The sequence below is a fragment of the Lonchura striata genome, chromosome 3 (genome assembly GCF_046129695.1).
Source record: "Lonchura striata isolate bLonStr1 chromosome 3, bLonStr1.mat, whole genome shotgun sequence".
Lineage (NCBI taxonomy): Eukaryota > Metazoa > Chordata > Aves > Passeriformes > Estrildidae > Lonchura > Lonchura striata.
The window spans coordinates 101,527,467-101,549,454 of NC_134605.1; the positions used below are offsets into that span (position 1 = coordinate 101,527,467).

The following is a 21,988-nucleotide window of genomic DNA, read 5'->3' on the forward strand; positions in this document are numbered from 1 at the left end:
TTAAAGGCCTGGATGAGCCATGAAAGACTCTTACAGCTGCACACCTGGAAGACAGTACAATCCTCCCCTCTCTTTAGGGTTTTATTCACAAACATTTGGATAATCATACACTCTATAAAAAAAAGCTAAACAATTCTTGTATTTCCCCATCCTGTTACCTGTTAGCTTAGACATGCAGATTAAGGGTTATGAAAACTGAAGTGGAATTTAAAGCAGGATTTCACATCTGTGAGTACAGCTATATGTAAAAGGAAAAAATACATTCAGGATCTGTGTAAAGAAAAACTTTATTAAACAAACAAACCAACCACTTGTGGGTGAACAATGCTCCAAGCCTCTACTGCCCAGTAAGAAGCTTTCCAATCCATCACATTTTGTTTTCTGTAGTTGATGAGTACCCGTGCACACCTTGAGAAATATTATCACAGAAAATTGTCTCTTGCCCAGCTATTTGGCGCTATTATTCATGCTTAGGACAGTTTACCAAGACTTTGACAGTTTAACAAGTTGCTTCTCAAACTGTTATCCACAAAACCTTATGAAAGTATCAGTAAACCTTGGGCTGACCTCAGTCTCACTGCTTCAGGAAATTCTTTCCTTTGAAAAGAATACATTAGCTCTTTCACAGCATGAATTCAGATACCTCCAGCTGACTACATAAAAGATAAATCACTCCTTTTTCCCTCAGCTGGGAGAAAAACTGGGTGCATATCATCTTAAGCTTATCTTTCTCGACTGAAAGTTTTTCCTAAATCTGAGGAAAGAAGTAACCTACAGATAATTCCTACCTTGAGTCCCCCCAGAGTCCAATCATACGGCACATTTCATTTGGAAATCTGATGTCTTCCTATACCATTTGATTTTCCTCTGCTTTAAAACTGATTAAATTAGAATTTCATCATTTCCCACCCCAAATATATATGCTGTAAGTTAGTGTTTCTCTATACAATCCAAGTAAAATGTCTCTATTTCATTCATAAAGATGATTTTGTTACAGCAAATACCACAAACATAAACTGCTCAGTTTAAAAATTAACTGATTTCCTAGGGAGAGTAAGGTATTCCTTAGTTATTTTTACATCTATGACCCACCCCAGGATGGTTAACATTGCAAGTATTCTTTTAATTCTACAGCTTCTTCTTAGTTTTTATTTTTCTACAATATTAATCAAAGCAACCATGATATTAATAGAAATAAAGTACCATTCACTCTTCATACTGGGGAAAGCAGACACTTGAACCTGATGTGTTTCAAGACTGTGATAAGACTACTTTTCTGGTGTTCATACCCAAAGTTCAAACTAAAAGCTAGCTGAGCATTAAATTATATGAACAGGATTGGTAGATATATGCAGTGTTTTTAGGGCAGGGCTGATTGCAGATAGGAAGAGTTTATGATGTTGTTCAGAAAGATTCTGGGACAAGAGGTCCTGTAACAGACAAAATTTTATATTGCTGAAATCATAAATTGCATTTTATAGAGTTTTGATAATCAAATGTGATCAGATTCCACAAAAGAAATAACTAAATTTCCACTTTACGAAATGTCATTCTGAACAATTTTCAGGCTCCTGTTCCACAAAGAAGTAATAGTTCTTTGTCATCAAACAATCAAAGAAATAGTTAATACAAACTATGAAGCTCTTTTGAGCTTCTCCCTATGTAAAGTGGCTTATAGAAGTACTGCATATTTGGTTAAAGAGATTAAATCTTAGAATAAACTTAATTTCAGTTCAGAAAGAATGTATAATGAAACAGGTTTTATTAATGCCACAATCCCAAGACTCAAATATACTGTAATGGTCATTTGCTGTCAATCAATTTTAAAATGAGATTATGATACAAAAATATGCTCAGCAGCATATTATGCTATTATACATCAACTTTTAAGACTTTTTCACTAGAGAAAATATGGTTACTCTGTACTTCTGTAATTTCAGAATTCTGTGAATGCTAACTCAAAGAGGACAAGAACAAAGAAAACAATAGAAAACTGCTGCAAAACACCTTAGGTAATATTTGAGTCCCAGAGAAGACAGCTGCCTCTTTCCCTCTCAGCTCAATGTTACATGTTTATATCCTGTCTGTTTTGTTTAAAGCAGTAAATAATTTAGCAGCATCAAAATTTAGAGGGTATGACTTCTCTGTTTTCTGAAGGAAGTGAAGAAAATCTCAGAATGTTATTTAATCTTCTCCAGACAATTCACCAAGCTTTGTTTTTTATCCCTCACTTCTTATAAAATGTTTCAATGCTTTTTTAATTAATACTTAATGTTAAGAGAGGTACCAACACTGCTGCAAGCTAAAGGTGCTTTAAGAATTGAACACTTGAAACAAACCACATTAATTTGATCATATCTGTCAGAACAGTAGGTAAGAGCTGCTGCATTACACAGGGAGTTCTACATCACTGCCATCTGCATGTGCTATTCAGGCAAGTAGCTTGGTCTTCCATCAACAGGAAGTATCCTCTTTCAGTAGGCAAAAACTGCCACGATATAAAAGGTTAAAATAAATAAATAAATAAATAAATAATTTTTAAAATAAAGGTCCTGAAGCCACACCAGTGCCAGGTTTGGTCTGCCATAATCTTTTGGGCTAGAACAGTTTCAGTAAAACATTGTTAAAAGAAAAAGCCTACTTCTATCAAAAAATGAAATTGATATGAACAGATGCAGAATGTGAATAGGGATATATTTATTTCCTCTATTATGTAGAATAGAGGTCAATAAGGAGCAAAATGCTAAAAGATAGAGAAACTATCGGATTTCAGGATATATTACAGGGATTGTAAGAGTAACTACAGGATAAGTTGCTACTGCAGGAGAGAACTAAACATTAAAAGTTGTGGAAACTTGAACAGTGAAATAAAGTCCTGGAATACTCTGAAGAACAGTAAGACACTTATGAACTTTCAACCTTGCCTGCAACAGTAGTTTTCACAGCTGGTTACAGAAGCATTACACGGAAAAGACAAAAATTCTCATACTATCCCAACACAAGACAAATGAACACACAACCCAAATTGCACCCCAAATAAAATACAATTCTGTCATACATTAACATTTATTTCTGTGTAACAGAATTGTATGTGCATTTGCAGAGGAGACAACTTACCCACTGTCAGTGAATAAAAATTCCAGATGGGTCATGTAAACTTCCCAAAGTTGAACATTGTATCGCTGAGCCAAAGAAATAGCAATTTTATAGACGTTTTCTTCAAGTGTTCTGGTAGAGGAGAGACATGAGAGAAAACAAGGAAAAGCTATGTTAAGCCCTGTGAGACGTAATACAAAAATAAATGCTTACATTAGAAAACTCACTATTTATTTTATTTTTTTTTTCATAAAACAAGAATGCATAAAAAATTTTAAATAAAAATACATCAAGTGTGTCTCTCTGCATTTACTTATACTTGGTGCTCCATTTGGGGAAAAAAATATAAGAAAAAAAGCTACAGATACATTTAAAAGACAGGAACCTACTCCACAAACACTGGTTCTCAATGGTAACTTCTAGTGTGCTAAAGCAAAAATCTCAGTTTTCATTCTATTTCAATTTCAAAGTGATGAAGGATGTAACTTGTCACAGTTAGCATTTATTGAAACACCTACGGTGTTTTAGCACAACTACTATATAAATCAAGCTCTTCCTAGTAGCTTGCAGACAGAAATACTCTTAGTATATGTAGACTAAGAGGTGTGAAGATGTCCAGCTCACTCTGTCCTAAAATATTAAAAACTGCTTTTCTGTTAGTGCATAATCCCTTTGACAAAACAATATATGGAGAATATGGTAAAATATTAAAGCCTAAACTTAACTTCGTACTAATCTTTACTAATCCAGTATAGTATGGTTCAAATAGAGATGAATGGTTCTTGTTTCTAGGCTGTCATAGAAGCAATACTGTTATGGTTGGGATTTTTGGGTTTTGGTTTCAGTTCAGTTGGGTTGGGTCTTTTCTCTTCAGGATAATTCCAAGAAAAACCCTATCTGTAATTACTTCCTTATAGTTCCTCATGAACAACATCTTTAAAATGTACTTGATGTGAATCTTTGAGGTGGCTCTGCCTGAGCAGGGAGGCTGGGCAAGATGACCTCCAGAGGCCCTTCCAAGCTCAGCTGTTCTGTGATTCAGTGAAAGAGGAAGATGGTATGAATGCTTTAGCTGCAAAATAATACAGTCAATCATACAAATCAGGAGTGGATCCTGGAACTAGTGAAATCCTTTCCTCCTGGAACTTTATAAGCTATACCAAAATCCTCCCTTCCTAAGAGTGGCATGCAGCAGCAGCCTAAGGCAGAGGTAGTTTAGGGAAATTATACCATATGAATGAAGAACAGAACAAGCAATTTATTCATTGTCAAGGTAATGACAAAAACAAGCAGCTGTTGCACAATGGAAAGCTGAAAAAAATGTCCACTATCCTGCAAAGAATCTTTTAACTTTCTTTTACACAACCCTTTTCATGTTCAGCTCTGACTGCCTGTCAGTGTGAGCCCAAGGACTGAAGGCTCCAGCACAGGCACACTTTGGATGTATTTTGGTGTTGTTTCACCAAGACTGGTGCAAACCCAATAAACAACAGCCTCCAAAGATATACACAAAATACAGAAGATAAAACAGACAACTACTGGTTAGCTAGTTTTAGCAAATTGGTCCTTCTAGTACAAAGCTGTTTTGTAAATGAGATGCAATCTTTTCCAGGTGGTGTTCCTTCAAACAGCACTTCATGAAAGATTAAAAAACATGAGGCACTTAATTAAAAAATAAGAACAAATATGCTACAAAATTACATTGAATTTGTGCATCTTTTTCATTAGAAAATGCAGAATAAGACTCCACTGAGAAGATTAAAGCAAGGAAGCTGCAAGCTGAACAAGTAATTAACTGGATCTTTGCAACTGCCCAATATGAAAGTGCCACTCTCATTCACTTACTAAGAAGCCTTACTTCTTCTAACCCTTTCATATTGTGATTTTACCTCTACTTCCTGTAAGGAACTTTGTCTTCATATTTACTTTATTTTACAAGAGACAGTATCTATGAATACAGTATCTTGAGTGGCAATGTAAGTAACTCTGCTGCAATCAAAGTAAATATCTGTAATAGGAGAAGACTGCTTGTATTGAAGTTGCTGTAGGCAGTCATCAGGAGGTAACATAGTGACACACTAGACAGATGTGCTTAGTTAGAAATAAGCAAACAATTCCAGTGGAAATATTAAAAGATAATTATCAACTATTTTTATGAATGCAGTGACAAAATCTGTGCACGTACAGATTTCACAGATGTAAAACATCAGCTTAATATCCAAAACCTGAACTTATATAACTACTCTTACTTGGTGTATCAATTTCATTTAGTAGCAAATTTCTATTGGAATTGTAGCAAATTTCTATTGGAATTGTAGCTATGAGTAGCTACACCTGCGGAAAACTGAAAATATTTAAATATGCTCTTCAAAAGCTTTATGCAGACATCAGCTGAAAATCTTAGATTATATTTAAAGCTTCTTATTGCAGAGAACTCTTCCTCTGACAGTCAACTATTCAGCTGTGACTGTACCTAAAACATAAGTCATATTCATTACTTGTTTACAGCTTGAAGTACCTGCATGCAGATATTAAATAAATGCATTTTATAAGGAAAAGTACTATCCTATATATTTCTTTTTTTTTTTTTTTTTTATTCTGGATTTACGAAAGGTGAGATAAAAGCATGCTAAATATCACAACACACGTGGTGAAGTACTTCCAAATTTCTACAGTAAAAAACCAGTGATATACAGCAGTTCTAACTAAATTATTGAGATTAAAATACAACTTTTTTAACAACTTCTTTTTTAACAATAGTTTATTCCAAACTTTAGATGCATGGGCAAACCCTAAAATATTGCTAGAGCAGTTTTACAGGAGATGACGGGAAGAGACCAAACTTTCACCTATGCTCTGCTTTCATTAATCCTTGATAAATTTTAATATTAGCAGTTAGTAAATAAAGAATTATAGATTCAATTATAAATCCATTATTTGAGCAACATTTCATTTAAGTAGAGCAGTTACATAGAAAAAGCTCCAATTGTAGCAACATTACAGTGTAAATCTCCAAAGCAAGTAAATTATCTCTCTAAAGGTCAGCACTACTTTCAATTTACTCTAATTTAAAACTTAAAGCTATTGTATTCTGAAACAGAGAAAACAAACCTAATACACATTACTTACTCTGCCAATCCTAGTATTGTTTCTCTCTTGTACTGTGCATCTGCTGTAAATCTCTGCACATCCACTCCTTTACCAAGTCCCTGCAGAGTCTGAGCCTGAGTGAAGTCCAGCAGTCGTTCATTGTAATAATGCAGCTGATTTATCAAATTGGCGATTTCTTCAGGCCAGTCTGCCTGGGTATACTGAGAAACATGCTTTGTGACCATCTGAATCAACTCTTTTGGATCAGCCTGCAAAAATAACAGACAACAAACTAAAAAAATACCCCTGTTAATTCTGAAAAAAAAATTATCAATATATAATTTATCCCTGTGCTCAGAACTAGGAGATTTGTTTCCATTTCTGAGAAATTTTAAGTAAACAGAATTTTAAATTTTCTGTAAGGCCCATTTGCTCTGATATTATAATTTATCCCTTTGCAATGTGGAATTGCAATTTTAGACTACTCCATATAAGTATTTTTTAAAAATCCAAGCAGACTTACCTCACCAAATTAATAGTAATAAATGTTTCACTATGACTGAATTTCTTTGTTTTTAAATTCCTCAGTTTGATTTACATTGAACTAGGTGACTGATTGGTCAACCCCTGAAGTAAGAGAAAAGTTACTGAATTTCTGATACACTTCTATTATATAGATTTGAAGAGAGGAATAGTTTTTAAGTGTTGAGAACTGATACTTTCAAAGTATTGCAGGATCCACAAATTGCTCAAGGCACTGCCTACACCCTGAATCTTCAAAGAATAAAATACTGATCACCTATGGACTACAGCAACCTCAGTTTGCAAAATACCTTAATCACAAATAAAACTTACTTTTCTGTATTAGAAATTACACACCAAGTGCATCGCTTATCAACCATTAACTTCTGTAGTCAAAAACCTCATAGCAAAGCAACAGTTTAGAACACAAAGCATGAAAAATGAATGCATGTACTGTGGAGTGTTCCAATCTATCTCAGCATCTGGACAGTGGCTATGTCTAGGCACCTCCCCTTGAACAGAGCTCTGTGTAACATCTAAACACTTGGCTTATTCAATACCTTGAATAACCTTCCATGAAAAATGAGGGCATCAGCAGTTCAATGCCAAAAAGGTGCACTGTGACTTCTGTGTGGCATCCACTGAGGAAGGAGTAACTCCAAAAGAGCCACTAAAAAATACCTTGGGATGCCAGTACAGATAAATATTTCCTAAGAGAAACAGCTGATATAACTGCTGTGATCTCAAAAATGTCGAGTGTACCCAGGCAATATACTTCGGTTTTTTACTACAGAATTATTCTGCTACATTAGAAGATAAACTTGTGAACATTGACTAGAGTGCACAGCTGGGTAAAACATGCACCAAAAGTTTAAACCTTGAGGCGTGCTTTATTTTTTCCGTGACTTGCTGGTCATTCTAAATTGATTTTTTTCCAAGTATCTTAATTGACAGGCTGCTCACCGAGTCACATTAAATGCTACAGGGCATTCTTTTTCCTCTCCACTCTACACTTCTGAAGCACTCCAAACATTGCAAACTCAATGGTTTTATAGACAACAGCAGCACTTCTTTCACGGCTGCTCAGGTGATTGGTACTAGAATAATAAAACTTCACAAAAAGAGACAGGCAAGTAGAGCAGTGCCTCCACAACACAATTCTATCAGCTAGAAACCCATCCACAGCTTATTATGTAACCTGGTATCTCATTCTATGTGATACACTAGAAAACAGAGCAAGAAGAGTAAGTCAGAGCAAGACAGGGAAATATGTTTAATGTAATTGCCTAAAACCTCCAGTCCACTGAGAAAGACAGGTTCCTCTGACAACCTGTGGGAGTAAGTTTGCTCTCTTTTGTTAGCTTTCTCCTTTCTCCATTAAAGCCTCGTTTGCTATATTTCTGTAAAAGCACTTGTGCGTAATCTTCCACACTGCTGGTTTATGGTCCCAAGGACCTTATTTGGAAATAAAGTCTTGGCATCTATTGGTCTTACTAATGTCAAATTTAGAATAAAAGAATCATACATTATGTGAATACCTATGTATATATAACCCAACATGCATATGGCAAAATAAAGTGCAACCTCTTCAGTTTAGAAGACAAAAATTATACATTTAGATTAAAAAAATACAACTTTAGTTTTTTTACTGCAAGTAGTTGCCAAAGATTGTCTTATTCTGTTCACCACCACAAATCTTTCAACCAAGTGTTATCCTCTTATCTCTTAAAAAACCTATGGCTCAAACTACTGCAGCATATTAATCCAAAATTAGAGAAATCCCAGAGTCTTCTGTTTGGTATCAAGATGCATTGAACTTGTTTAAGTATTCATTTTTTAACATCTTCACATTTTTTATAATACATATCTTTTAGAAGAAACCAAAACTATTTCTACACCTATTAGATACTTAATTCAATTAGACATGATGCTTGTTCTAATAAACAGTAAGAGAGAAAAATCACTACCGCTGCATCACCAGTTTTCAAAAAATGTTTTAACAAATTTTAATTGAAAAAACCGTAACAACTAGCTAGTAACAGTACTTGGCCATGAAGAAAATCAGCAAAATCAGTTAAGAATGAATCTTACTGCAGCATTCGCAGAGTTTTTCAATTCTTGGACTTTCTTCAAATTGTAACAGACAGCAATTTGAGTAAATACAAATTAATTTTAACAAGTAAAACTAATAAGATGCCATATTCAGCTTGTTCTCTTTATAACATCACCTGTCAAAACCACACCAACAATTCCAAAGAGCTACTACACAAGTCTGTTGGTTTATCATAGTCCTTCAGCCAAGTTAGAAATTGTGCTTAGGTGTCCAACTCCCCAGTTTGCCAGATAATCTCCTCCAGTACTTCTAGACAGATGTTTGAAGAAAGGGTATTTTACAGGCATACATTGTAAACACAGGGTAAAGAAGTTTCCAGAGAAGCCAGAAGAGCTGACCCACATGTATTAATGCCTTTAACTCTTAACTCAGAAGCCTCCCTAGCACTGCCAGGGGAAATCCCTCAGGAACCCCGTGCCAATGCATTTCACTCATCTCTCAGGCTAACACTATATTTGTGCTGACAGAGGCCTTAGGAATTAAGAAAAAAAAACTGAGAGAAAAGAAAAAGCACACATCGCTTAAGCATAAAGCTATTTTCATTTCATTCTCTTAGATGTGATTTACTTAGCACAGGTCAGGTTTCTATCCCTATTGCCACACTGGGCATATCATTACCAATAAGCCTCAGCAGGGATTCAGTCCACCTGAGTAAATGTTTTAAAGTAGTTCTTTTTTGACCATCCTCTAAGTGACATCAGCAAAGCCCCTCAATACATGTACCACTGTGATAGTATAAAAGCAACATTGTTTTTATAAGGCAATTGGAGATTTTGATCTTGGAATGTCTTCATTCTTATGCCTGAATTAATCTTCAATTTTTGGGGCTTTTTTCCTGGCAAGTTGGTATGCCTTTTTTCCTCTTCCAATCTATGTAAGACTTAATTTAGTCATGCGCATCAGAAACAAATAAACAAAACAAAAAAAATGAACTATTATGCTGCTCCTCTCCTGCTCAGTAAGTGGCAATAATTTTACAGCTACGGTAATACTAACAAAATAATATAAATAATAATAAAAAAAAAGCTCTACAGTAAACACTTTATCACTGATATAATAATAGATCACTGTAAGGCTATTTGGCTTGCTTACTTCTTTTAAGACCAAGAATCCATCTAATTATTCTTAAAGAACATATTATTATTTTGATTCTTTTTTTAGTGTAAATAATCTACAGACTGCAATACAGAAATTATCAAAAAAACTCATCAGAAAAACTGCTTAGGTCAGAGGCCAATCTGCTCATAATCACCTCAAAGACAAAACTGACACTGTGGACCTCTCTGGATTGAGGTTGCAAAGCATTTCCCTCACCTCTTGAACTGTAATCTTTTGGCAATGGGCAAAAGCTGCCACTGTGGTCAGCCACAGAAATCCAAAGGGGAAGGCAAAGGGCACATCCCTTGTGCCAGATCCCTGTGACATCAGCTTTGTTTTACACCATTTTAAGCATTCCTAAGAAAGGTATCATGCTCTAGAGGGAGTCACATATAACAACCAAAATCCTTATGGTTAGCAAAACAAGGAGATGACAGCACATGAGCAAGGGCAACCAGGGAGCAGGGTGTAACATTCCTGCTGCAGACAGAGTTGTACTTGGCCCATTTCCCTGCTTCTGCAGTTGCTGCCCATCACCTGTGCAGCTGGGAACCAAACCATACCTCTAGAACACATTCATATTTCAGAAAAGAGAGCTCTCCCTAATTCTTGTAGCAACTGCCACAGTCTTTGCAGCAAGAGATTCAATGTGCTACAAATTTGATGGAGGGGAAGGCAAGAAAAAAAGAATGAAGTGAAGCACGTAAGACAATAATTTTAAACACATACTGAAGCAGGAAAAAAGATTTACAGGAATGAAACAGTTCATTCAGGAAGTAAAATCCTGAACATGCCTGTTCACTCAAGAAATACACTCCATCTCTCCACAGGACAGCTTTTCATTAATTAAATTAATGACACTTGTCTTCAACTTAGACTTTCGTCATGCCGTGAATCAAAAGTACTTTAACTTAGATACAGCACCACATGAATTTGGGGTAGCCAACTTTTCATAGCACAGATGACCTGCCCAAAGCAAAAGATAAAACATATGGCTAAAATGGAAGAGCAGAACATCTCAGAAATAAACCTTTAACTGTCACATCACTCAACTATGAGGCTACTGCAACATTATTGTCCTTCCACTGCTGCAGCTACGTGTATTGCGTGACAACAGTTTTGTTCAGGATCACGTTTCATGACCACTTTTTAAAAGGGTACAGGAAACAGCAGATCTCATCACTCACCAGTGATGAGGTCAATATAAAAGAATACCTACCAGAATAACTTCTGTAAGCTACAAGATGCATCAGGATCAAGTTGCACAAACTTATTTAAAAAATAAAGTAGAGAATCTATTGCTCAACTCATCTCTATTGTTAAACCTGTACGTCTTACACATTCAGACATTAAAACAATATTCTGTTTCAGATTTAAAATCTTAAATCATCTATCAGAAGTTTTTGTAACATACTCTAATGTCTCAGCTATAATTAAGTATAGTGGCTTTAAAGCCTTTCCATACTTGTAAAAAAATGCTTCTGACCACAGTATGGTATACAGTACTGTATTAAGATATTTGTATCTGGATTATGTAGATCCAGGAAGGCAGCTGTGGACTTAAATTCCCTAGACTCCCTTCCTTCCTCTACCACAGATTTCATGCAGATGCCTCTTTTTTTCTGAATGTTTTGAAGTTTCTTCCGGATGTATGACTGTATCAAATAAAAAATAAAACCACTTCTGGATCACAGTAGTGCTGCAAAAATTAAAAAAAAAAAAAAAAAAAAAAAAAAAAAAAAAAAAAAAGAAGAAGCAAGAGGCTGCTGTTCCACAATAAAACAAAAGTAACTACAATTGATGTCCAGGCAGGTGTTTCTATAGTTATGTTAAGTGACTTGTGTTTGAAGAGTTGAAGAAATTGCTCTAGTGTTGTTTTCATTGAACCGCAGAACGGTTTGGGTTGGAAGGGACTTTAGAAATCCTCTTGTTCTAAGATGCCTGCCATGGGTAGGCAGAGTTGCTCAGAGCCACATCCAAACTGGCTTTGAAGATTTCCAGGGATGGGGCAGCCACACCTTTTCTAGGCAACCTGTTCCAGTGCCTCACCACCTCCGCATTGAGGAATTTCTTCCTCACACCTAATCTAAACCTACTTTCTTTCAGTTTAAACCCATTCTCTCTTGCCTGGTCACTAAAGTCCCTCTCCAGATCTCTTGTAGCCCCTTCAGGTACTGGAAGGTGCAATGAGGTCTCTCCAGATTCTTCTCCAGGCTGAACAACATCAATCCTCTCAGACTTTCCTTTTAAGAGAGGTGTTCCAGCCCTCTGAGCATCTCTGTGGCCTCCTCTGGACCTGTTTCAACAGATCCATGTCCATTCTGAGGTTCTGGCCCCAGGGCTGGAGAGAACACTGCAGGAAGGGTCCCACAAGAGTGAACAGCAGAATCACCTCCTCACTCTGCTGCCCACCCACACTGTTTTGGTGCAGACCAGGACACAATTGGCTTTCTTGGCTGCGAGCACATGTCACTGGCTGATGTCGAGCTTCTCATCAGATAAACACTTTTCTGCTTTTATTTCCCTCAACTATTCCAACAAGAATGAGGAATAATTTCTCCCAAGAGTAAATGTTTTCATAGGTTTTTTCCTACCATGTGCTTTCTTACATATTTTCTGATTGATAAGTCAGGTTGAGGTAGAAAAACCTCATTTCATCTGACAGCTCTTTTAGTGGAAATAACACATGATATATAAAAGGTTAAAGTGTCAACTGAAAGAACATTTCTGAAAATAGAAAATTACTACATGGTTTTGAGTGGAGTGCCTACTCAATTTATAGCATATATTTCATTTCCCATTTGAAAGCAGCATTACTCAAAGTGCCTTGTTTTTGGTAATAACCCTAACCTTCTGTCTATCTCCCTTTAGTCTAAAAACAAATTCACTGAGCTTTCTTTTAAAATAAATAATGTATTTGGCTATTCTTTCAAAATATGTCTTTAATTTTGACCTGTATGGTAGAAACTGTAGTCATATACAAACTTTGGGACAAGCATAAACTCTTACTGCAAAACTTTACTGTAGTATTATACAATTTCAGTTTAAGTACAATACTGTTTCTTTTTAATTTGTACAGTTACTTGACTTCGTACATGCAAATATTTCTATAGCTTACTAATTTAAAGGTTGAAAACTAGATATCCCATGAGCTACAAAAACACTTAACTTCATCCTCCCTATTAAAATGTCAGAAGTCAGATATTTTTCATCCTAAGCCAAGAGCACTGCTAGCACTTCTGAGAAGTGTTTCTCAGTAACCACTTTACATTATTGGGATATACACTGTCATTAGTAGTCTCCTCAGCTAAATACAGAGGCCAATTTAGCATTTAGCCTCAATCCTCCAAGACGTTAAAAAAAAAAAAAAAAGGAAAACCAACCAACAAAACCCACCTAACTCAACTAAAAAACGCCACCAGCAAGGAGTCAAACAACAAAAAAACAAAGGGTTGGAGAAGTCTATTTTCTCACTCAATGGAAATTCAGCAGTTAAAAAGTAACCTATTATCGCCAACTCAGATTAATGAAATTTTGCTAAAATGTTCTTAATTATTAGATGACTAACAAATTTCATGCAGGTTGCCTGCAAAATCCATGATGCTCACTGACTGGAGAAAGTTACAGCCGCTTAGAAAAGGAATTTGAAAGAGAAGATAAAACTGCTTCAAAAAGCTGTTGGCCACCTCTATACTGTTTCCCAGAGAGGAACAAAACCCTTCACAAGACGTAAAAGTATTAGCACTTATCCCAGCTATCTCCCTCACATGAAAAATCACTACTATGTCTCCAGAGAAACACAGGCAAGCTAAAACTCAACTTTCTGCTGAAATGAAAGGCTAGTTTGAAATGCTCTTTTCTAAAAGAACATTTCTAAACAGCTGTCTAAAGAACAACACTTGCTCTGCTTTCAGAAGTAGGATTTGACAGAATAGCTCATATAACCCTTGAGAAACAGAAATAAGCAAGACTGTAAGCATCTCATAAGTACACTTTATCTTGAAGAAATGAAACAGGAGAATGGGGGCAACACCTAACAACCATTTAACAATAGGTATTTTCTGAGTCACCTAAATATTATTTGGTCCCATCTAAGAATGGCAATACTTTCTCATGTTGTGTTCTTAACAAAGAAAGATGAGGATCTGTGAAACACTGGCTTATCTATATTAAACACATCACAACCAAAATAATCTACTTGTCACAATCTGGCTACAGCATCCCTAATTTCTGGATTCGTTTTTCAGTGATCATACCAGAAGATGTTCAAAACTAACCATAATTGCTGGTACTTCAGGAGAGTTTATTTGAGCTTTAAGCCTTTGGACACACCACAGTTTAGTGAGTTCTCCATTTTTATTAGCTTAGATATTCACTCATTTAGAAAACATGCAATTATGTATTGAGGCATCAGTGAACAATAAGCAAATCAATGAGGAAAACTCACAAAAGATGAAAAGCTAGAAAGGAAATTATAAGTGCTAAAAAAGCACCTGGAACGTGTTTTATAAAGAATGGTAAAACTGATAGAAAATGTTTGGAAAAGGTGCTCAAAACCAGGAAGCCAGCTAGAGAAGTGGCAGGATCCCATGGAGAAAAGGTGTGGAAGAAGCACTCATGTGTAAGGGTAAGTCCATAGCGGTAGGAATCATGAAATCTTTGTGTCAGCCCTCACTGCTGAAGGTGTGCGGAGAGAGCTTATAAGAGCCACATGAGTTAAATGAATCTGGAAGGTGCCAGTTATGTGTCATGACCAGCTGGCATTCATCCCTTAGTTCTGAAAGAATACAAATGTGAAGTTACGTTAAATGGCAGACCAAGGTACATCAACAAATGTTTTTAAAAATGACGTGCCAGAGTACAAGTTCCATTTGAATAAAATAAGATGCAAAAGGGATCTTCATAGGGATTGTAGCCCAGCAAGTCACATGCCCATCCCCAGTAAGATGGCAGACTATATAACAAATATTAAGACCACTGAGCATTAAGAGATTGGTGGGAAAAGATCAGCATGGACTCTGTTCACTAGCTGGAGGGCTATGAGGGTATCAAAGAGCACACAGACTAAAAAATTAAATACACAGAAATCTTGCAAAATACTTTCACAAGTTTTCACACTGAAGTCCAACCAGAAAACTGAAGTTATTGACGGATTGGAAGAATTGTCCTCTCACTAACTGAAGTCTGGTGAAACAAGAGACAGAAGCTTGGAGATCACTTTTCAGAGAGGAAAGAGTCAACACCAAGTCCTGCAGAGGCAGATTTTGAGACTACTTTTATTCAATCCATTAATGACGCTCTAGAGAAGGATTCTGATGATACTAGGGTCTTTGAATTCTCCCCAAATCAGCTGTTAGTCTGCCTGGTAGTTCCATTCATGGTGCCTTATGCCACTGCCCTCCTTTTCCCCAGTTCTCCTCCCCATCACAGACTACAAAGGAAGACCAATGCGAGAGTCAATAGTGCAACATAAATTCAAGGAATTCTACACTCATCTCTCCCAGTTTTGCTTTTCTAACTATCAGGTATGCACTGGACTTGGAAACAGAAGCACACATCAAATTCAACAGATTTACCCACCAAGTGTTAATAAGTATCAGTACCTGAACATGTATAAATATGTTATTAATATGTTAGTAGTGTAGGATATAAAACAATAAGAAGTATTACGCATAACCAGCAGCATGAAAGACAAGTGGAGCAACCAAAGACCAGCAAAGAAACTTGAACTTGATGCGGAACATACAACAGAAATTTCCAACAGTGAAACAACAGAAAAATTTCACTGCCAAATGAAACTTGCTAGTTTTCAGCATCACAAGCAAAACAGAAAGAGGGGCCGGAGATGAGGGCTTGAATCAGGACTTAAAAAACCCCAAGTTTTAAGTCCCTCACAGGTCAAAAATTAAGAGCGCTACCATTTTACCATCTATAGCAGCCTTAGTGCTAGCCACTGCATTTACAAATGGAAAGCCAAATGTCCAGACAAAATGAAACAAGATTGCCTCATACAGTCTGTCAGTTTTACATGTTAGTTATGCACATGATGCAAAACATCATGTACATAAATCCAAGTTGAGACATAAAATGTATATATTATCCGTAGTAAGATGAAGTCATAATTTAGGAATGTGACAGAATATGCAAACCAATATGCAACCACTTAATTAGCATTCCCATAAGAGATTTAGAGATTACCTTGTCTAGAGACTTAACCTTTAGCTGCACTAGAGTGCCACATTAAGCCCATTAAGACCTCATCTAATATGGGTAATAGATCTGCTATCAGATGCATCAGATCTGCCACCCTCCCTTTTTCCTGTATGCAGCCTTCTTATATAATAGCTACTTCAATTTCAAATTAAGTTTTTATTTTCAACATCCCATATTTGGAATATTACATAAAGCTGTAGCATATGGACCATGGCTGGGAGTTTTACTTCTCTGGATTAATATAACTGTATTTATAATTTATACCAACGTTACACAAGCAAACAACAAAACCTTGGGAGCCAGGTGAAGCTGGCAGAATGAAATCCTGGCAGACCAACAGAAATTTCTACACATTCCATCCCAAGTTCAAAGCACTCCCTCTTTTGACCAAATTTTGCCTCTTAGAAATGTTGACAGAGCCTTTCCAAAGCAACAAGCAACAGAAAAGGGAAGCAGATAAAGTGCACAGAGCACAAGTTCACTGCACATATGTACCCTGTCATACAGTGGCTAAGTACTATCAGACTAAATATATATCAGGCTATTTAACTCTGTGGACTCAACTCCCAGCTTCTTCTACAATTCTACGCCACAACAAGAGAAGCACCACTCAGAGAATCTCTGAGCTTACCAGTTCAACGTATTGTCAGTTGCAATGCACAGAAGGACAGGATTCAAACTCACTTTCTTGAATGAAAAGTAACATATAATGGAAGAAAATAAAAAACTAAGAATCTTCTGCTAACAGCAAATTTCTTCATCTGTTATTAAGGGCAAATTCCTGCTCCCCTCTGCATCTTAGCAGTATTTGTTGTAGCTGTTGTTTGATGCCCATGAAAAAGCTTGCCCCCTCAGGTGAGGTCAGTAAAATAATCCTCTCAAAACAACAGAATCGCCTCAGCAACAGAACATTAGCATGAGGATGGGAACGTAACTTATTAATTAACCTCAGGATAATTAAGCATTTCCACTCCCTTCCAGAGTAAAGAATTTATTCCAGTCAATTATCAGATCACCAGGATAGGACAAATGAGGAGATAAGCTGCTAACAAGAATTACCCAGCAAATTTCTCAGTCACTTGTACAGCTTTTTTTCTTGTTCATCAAGACTGGGAATTAGTGAGAGGTGAATCAGAGTGGCAGTGGGGCAACAGCCTGGATGCTGTGCAAGCAAGGTTCAGCAACAGCTGAAACAGGCATGTTACCAACCCTCCTAGCCACAATTGCAAAAGCACAGTACCACAGGGGCTCCCATGAAAAGTCAATCCCATCCTGTTACAGACCTAAACCAAAAATAAATATAGGTCCTCAAACGGTAATTAGTCTTCTCATATGAGTACATTCCACACACAGTCCCTTCCTGGAAATTTTGTTCTATTCTTCTGATCTTTATCTGCAGTTTTCTTAGGCTGGAAAGCTCCTTTAATGTATTGCTTAGGACAAGAAAGTAATATAGCTCAGATACGTTAAAGTGTGACTGATATGTTGTCATAGCAACAATAACAACAAATTTTAAATTGTCTGGGTCACAAAATTAAAGTAATACTTTACAGCCAAATCCCTTTGTTTGTCCTAGAAGCAAAAGAATAATTTTACCAGAAACTGAAATCATCAAGATGATTTCCTTTTGGGCATCAACAGTTCAAAAAGTCATAGTGAGAATTTCTGACAATTTAGGATTCTGGTTTGATGCATAGATATTAGCTGTCAGTATTTCACATCACAATTAAAACAAACACAAAAGAAACAAGCCTTCATGCAACAGACCCAATCACAGTTTCAAAATATCTTTCTTGACCAATTGGCAAGTCTTGAAAGTCCGTCTTAGTGAATAGAAGAGGAGCTCTCCTCACATTGTCCATTATCCTTGTAATGTTATGCTCTGTCATTTCCATTCTAGCAACAATTCTCCTGTTCTGCCAGAGGTACTCATAGACTCTTTCCAAACAATGAAAGAAATTAGATGCAATTTTAAAACGAGAAACACAGACTGAGTAGCCTTTTCAGTGCTTCCATACAGTTTCCTTTAAATTCAGATACTCTTCCAGCAGTATACTTGCTTCACTGGACTAGAAAAATACAGCTACTGTGACTCAGATGCTAGCAGACAGAAATACATGCTCTATGATCTTGAGGTTTCACCTTCTGAGCATGTAGCTGAAGTGCCAGATTTATGTCATTACTGTCCATGTAAAGAATGAGAATGGGGTAAAACCAGGATTGGCTGTACACCCTCACCCACAGATAAGGATTCAGATGCCTTCTAAGAATAATGTTCATCTTGAGGCAGGCAAAGGACCTAGGAAGCACTGCTGCTTTCACAAACAGCCACAAGATAAAGGTGATGCAAGCCACCAGTGCCATGAGCTAGAAGACAATCTACTACAGAATGACATCTCCAGCTGAGTGTAACATGTTCATAGAAGTTTGAGATCAATTTTCTTTTCCTCCCATGGAGCTCTTAGGAAACACAAAAAAGCCCACCCAGAACAGCTAGATCATTCCCATGGACAGAAACTAGAATGGCATTGATGAACCAACTTGCATGGGGACCCATTCTTTATTACCAGCATCTAATATGTAAATTTAAACAAATGTCTGTATTGCATAAAAATTAAGTATAAATTGGGCATTTAAGTCTGGTGTTTAGTGGTTTTGGTTTGGGTTTGGAAAAAAAACAAGTGTATTTATTTTGCTCAAAAGTATCTGTTTCTATTTCTTGTTTTCTATTTCTATGACATTCCTTCACTCAATACTCTTGGAATTAGCAACAATGAATTATAAATTAATATTTGTCTATGTTGTTTTTTACTGGCATCCAGGCCAGTTTTGGTGGGGCTTTTTCCTGTTTTTTTGGTATGCTCTCACTCCATCTTCTTTTGTAACCAACATACAATTGTTTTCAAAAGCTAGTGTTTAAGAGTAGCTTAAACTACTGGAACCTACTATTTCTAGCATACAACTTAGAATCCTGTATTTATCATAGTCACATATAGTATTTTACCCAGATGGAACAAAAGATTAGCCAAAGATCACATCACAGTTAAGAGACAACTGCATGGTGCCATTGATAAGACTTTGCTTATTAAGTCACAGTGGGAGTATATGTAGTTCAATCTAACATCTCTGTCCTCATTCTTGTAACTTGTACTTTCCAAAGGCTTCTTAGATCTTCCTGTAAAATACGACTCTTTAAAAAAGCTGAAGTAAGAAAAGAAAAAACCCACAAACTTTTTCATCAAAGTTGTCTTGCAGCAGGAAGATTGACAGGCTCAAAGGAAGTTTTTTAACAAACATGAATTAATTCAATCACAACCAACATAATTTTCAAGCCCCACAGTTGTGGGCTACATTTTCCTTTAGCATCTAATCAGAAGAGAGTAAAATGAACATCTAAGCAGGAACATGAAAGGCTTCTTAATTACAGAATTGAATTGGGCAAATATCAAAACAGGCTTTCTGCTGGAAATCAGGAGTCATTCTTAACACATTAAAAAACAATTCTCTAATGCCACAGTGGTGATTGCTTCCTTTTCAGAAAACTTGTGACCAGAAGTGTTCTTTTAGCTACAACTGAGAGACAGGCTGAAACCCAAGCACTCCAGAGGGTTTCTCCACAGGAGGAAAGAACTGGTGTAAATTCAGAGAGGCTCTCTTGGAGCAAACTAGAGTTTTTATGCAGGTTATCTCAAGGCACATGCAATAATAAGGCAATCAGTGCCTTATTAAACGTTTGTATGTTACCTCTTCCATTAAGTATGGACTTTACCATGAAACTGCTTTATCCACTGGCAGTGGAGAATGGGCAAAGTAGTGCCATTCCAAAACCAGAAACTTGTCAAAGGAAATAAAAAAATCCCTCAATTAGGATGAATTTTCAAAACACCATATGTAAACTGAAATACAATCCAAAACACCCTAGGGGAGGCTATGGAAACTTTCTGAAAAGCACTGTTCTTGTTGAAATGAACTTCACTTTTCCTGGGAAGTACTATATTGCCTTGCACACAGTACTGCAGGGTAACAGCATAAGCTATACTCATTAATGCTCAGTGGTTATAAGCTACTTTGACAACTGATAGTGCTGTTACCTAAAAATGACACTTGATATTGCAATTCAAAAACTCTTCTACAAATTGTGAAGTACTTGTTTATTTACAGCACTGTAGAAGAATAATTATGCAGAACACAACAGGCTGCTCACAGTGTAAGTCAGATCAGCTCCGTGACAGGCTTAACTCGTGTACTGGCTTTTTAGAATAGCTTTTATGCTGAACATTAATGAATGTGGCTTTAAAAAGAAGAGTACTAACCCTGTAGAGAGGGTGGCATTTGTCCTTGAAACATGGTGCCAAACGAGCATAGATCTGCAGGCTATAGTAATAACTTGCCAGCTGGAGAGATAACGCAGAATGTAATTGCTTTTCAAAGCATTTGTTGGCATCTACCACCTAGAAGAAATAGAGAATTAATTTACATGAAAGAATTAGCAAGCATACAACATTAAGTGTACAAACTTTCTAAAAAGCTACTTGCTGTTGTTTAGAAATAATCCTGTTTTTCTGGTACAGAAGTAAATCAGTAACCTCCACACATAAAGATAATTCTACATTATGGTGGTTTTTTCCCCCTTGAGCAAATACTTAACCAAAACATTCTTCCAACTACACTATTGCTGTTTCTATACCTCAAGGTTATTATCCACATTTCTAAGTTACATTAGACTTGTCAGTCTGGTGGACCAATTTCTATTTTAAGTAAGAAATGTGTCTTTTCACCAGTGCCATGCTCAATGGACCATCAAATGGCATTTGTTCACTTTCCTTTATATGCATCAGCCTAATCTGCAAAAATGTGTATTAAAATGAATTTGGATACTTAAGATTTTTAAATCTTAAGGAAATGAAATTTGCTAATGTAATTCTGCTATGAATAGATTTCCTGGCAAAAACATACAAAGTCCCAGTCAACATACCTGTGGCAGTGCAAGTAGATAGGCAAGAGACAAGGCTGCATCCTTTGATAAAGCATCACTTGCCAGTTGTAGCAGAACTGCAACACAGAGGGAGCAGACACAAAGTTTGGATTACTGGCCCACTTGGCCTTGAGAGCTAGCAAATGAAATGTTTTCAGGGCAACTATATTTTATTAGACACTAGCTTGAAGCACTCCAGACATATTTAATTAAACACTTATCAGTGCAATCCAGAAAGAGATAATATATAATTAAACTGCAGCACAGCTTTACCTTAACTTCTAGGCAAAGTGTTTGATGCATTAACCAAAGAAGAATGAGATTATGCAGCAACAGATACTAAACAAAGCCACCTGTACTGATTTCCAAGAAGTAAATATTTTGCTTGTAAAATCAAGGAAGTAATGTAATGTTTTAAGGGTTCCAAGATACCAAGAAGAGGAATGGTACAAAATTTCTTCAAGCCTGAGCTCAAACTCCCTTATCACTAAACACAACAAATCATATTAAATACTTCTGCCCTAATTAAAAATAAAAACAAAATTCTGCAAAAGTATCGTAAGAAACACCACAACAAGGTTCTGCCACATACTGAAAACAAGTATCAGTACTACAGCAATTGAAATAAATTCATCAAAGGATAAGTATTCTGATTATAAACACATATGCTTCTGGTAAAACTGACAAAAATCACTTGCATTTCCTACATTATGGATACCAAACTTGGGGGGAGGGGTTGTTTCCATTGTTATAGATTACATTATTATTAATGTTATTAATATTATTTCAACAGGAAGAAACCATCTTCCAGCAACTTAGCACTTCGTTTATTTCAAGGAAGTCTCAAACACCTGTTTGTTAATTCCCACATTACATAAACT

At 36.3% G+C, this 21,988-nt stretch overlaps 1 protein-coding gene across 1 annotated transcript in view; it reads right to left on the reverse strand.

Moving 5' to 3' along the window:
* NBAS (NBAS subunit of NRZ tethering complex) overlaps positions 1 to 21,988 on the reverse strand; it is a 155,402-nt gene that overhangs the window by 55,719 nt on the left and 77,695 nt on the right. The window contains exons 39-42 of the mRNA XM_021525380.3: positions 21,108 to 21,184; positions 20,446 to 20,583; positions 6,226 to 6,455; positions 3,118 to 3,228 (exon numbers count right to left, since the gene is read on the reverse strand). Coding sequence (XP_021381055.2) covers positions 3,118 to 3,228; positions 6,226 to 6,455; positions 20,446 to 20,583; positions 21,108 to 21,184 — 556 coding nt within the window. The remainder of the gene's footprint in view (positions 1 to 3,117; positions 3,229 to 6,225; positions 6,456 to 20,445; positions 20,584 to 21,107; positions 21,185 to 21,988) is intronic.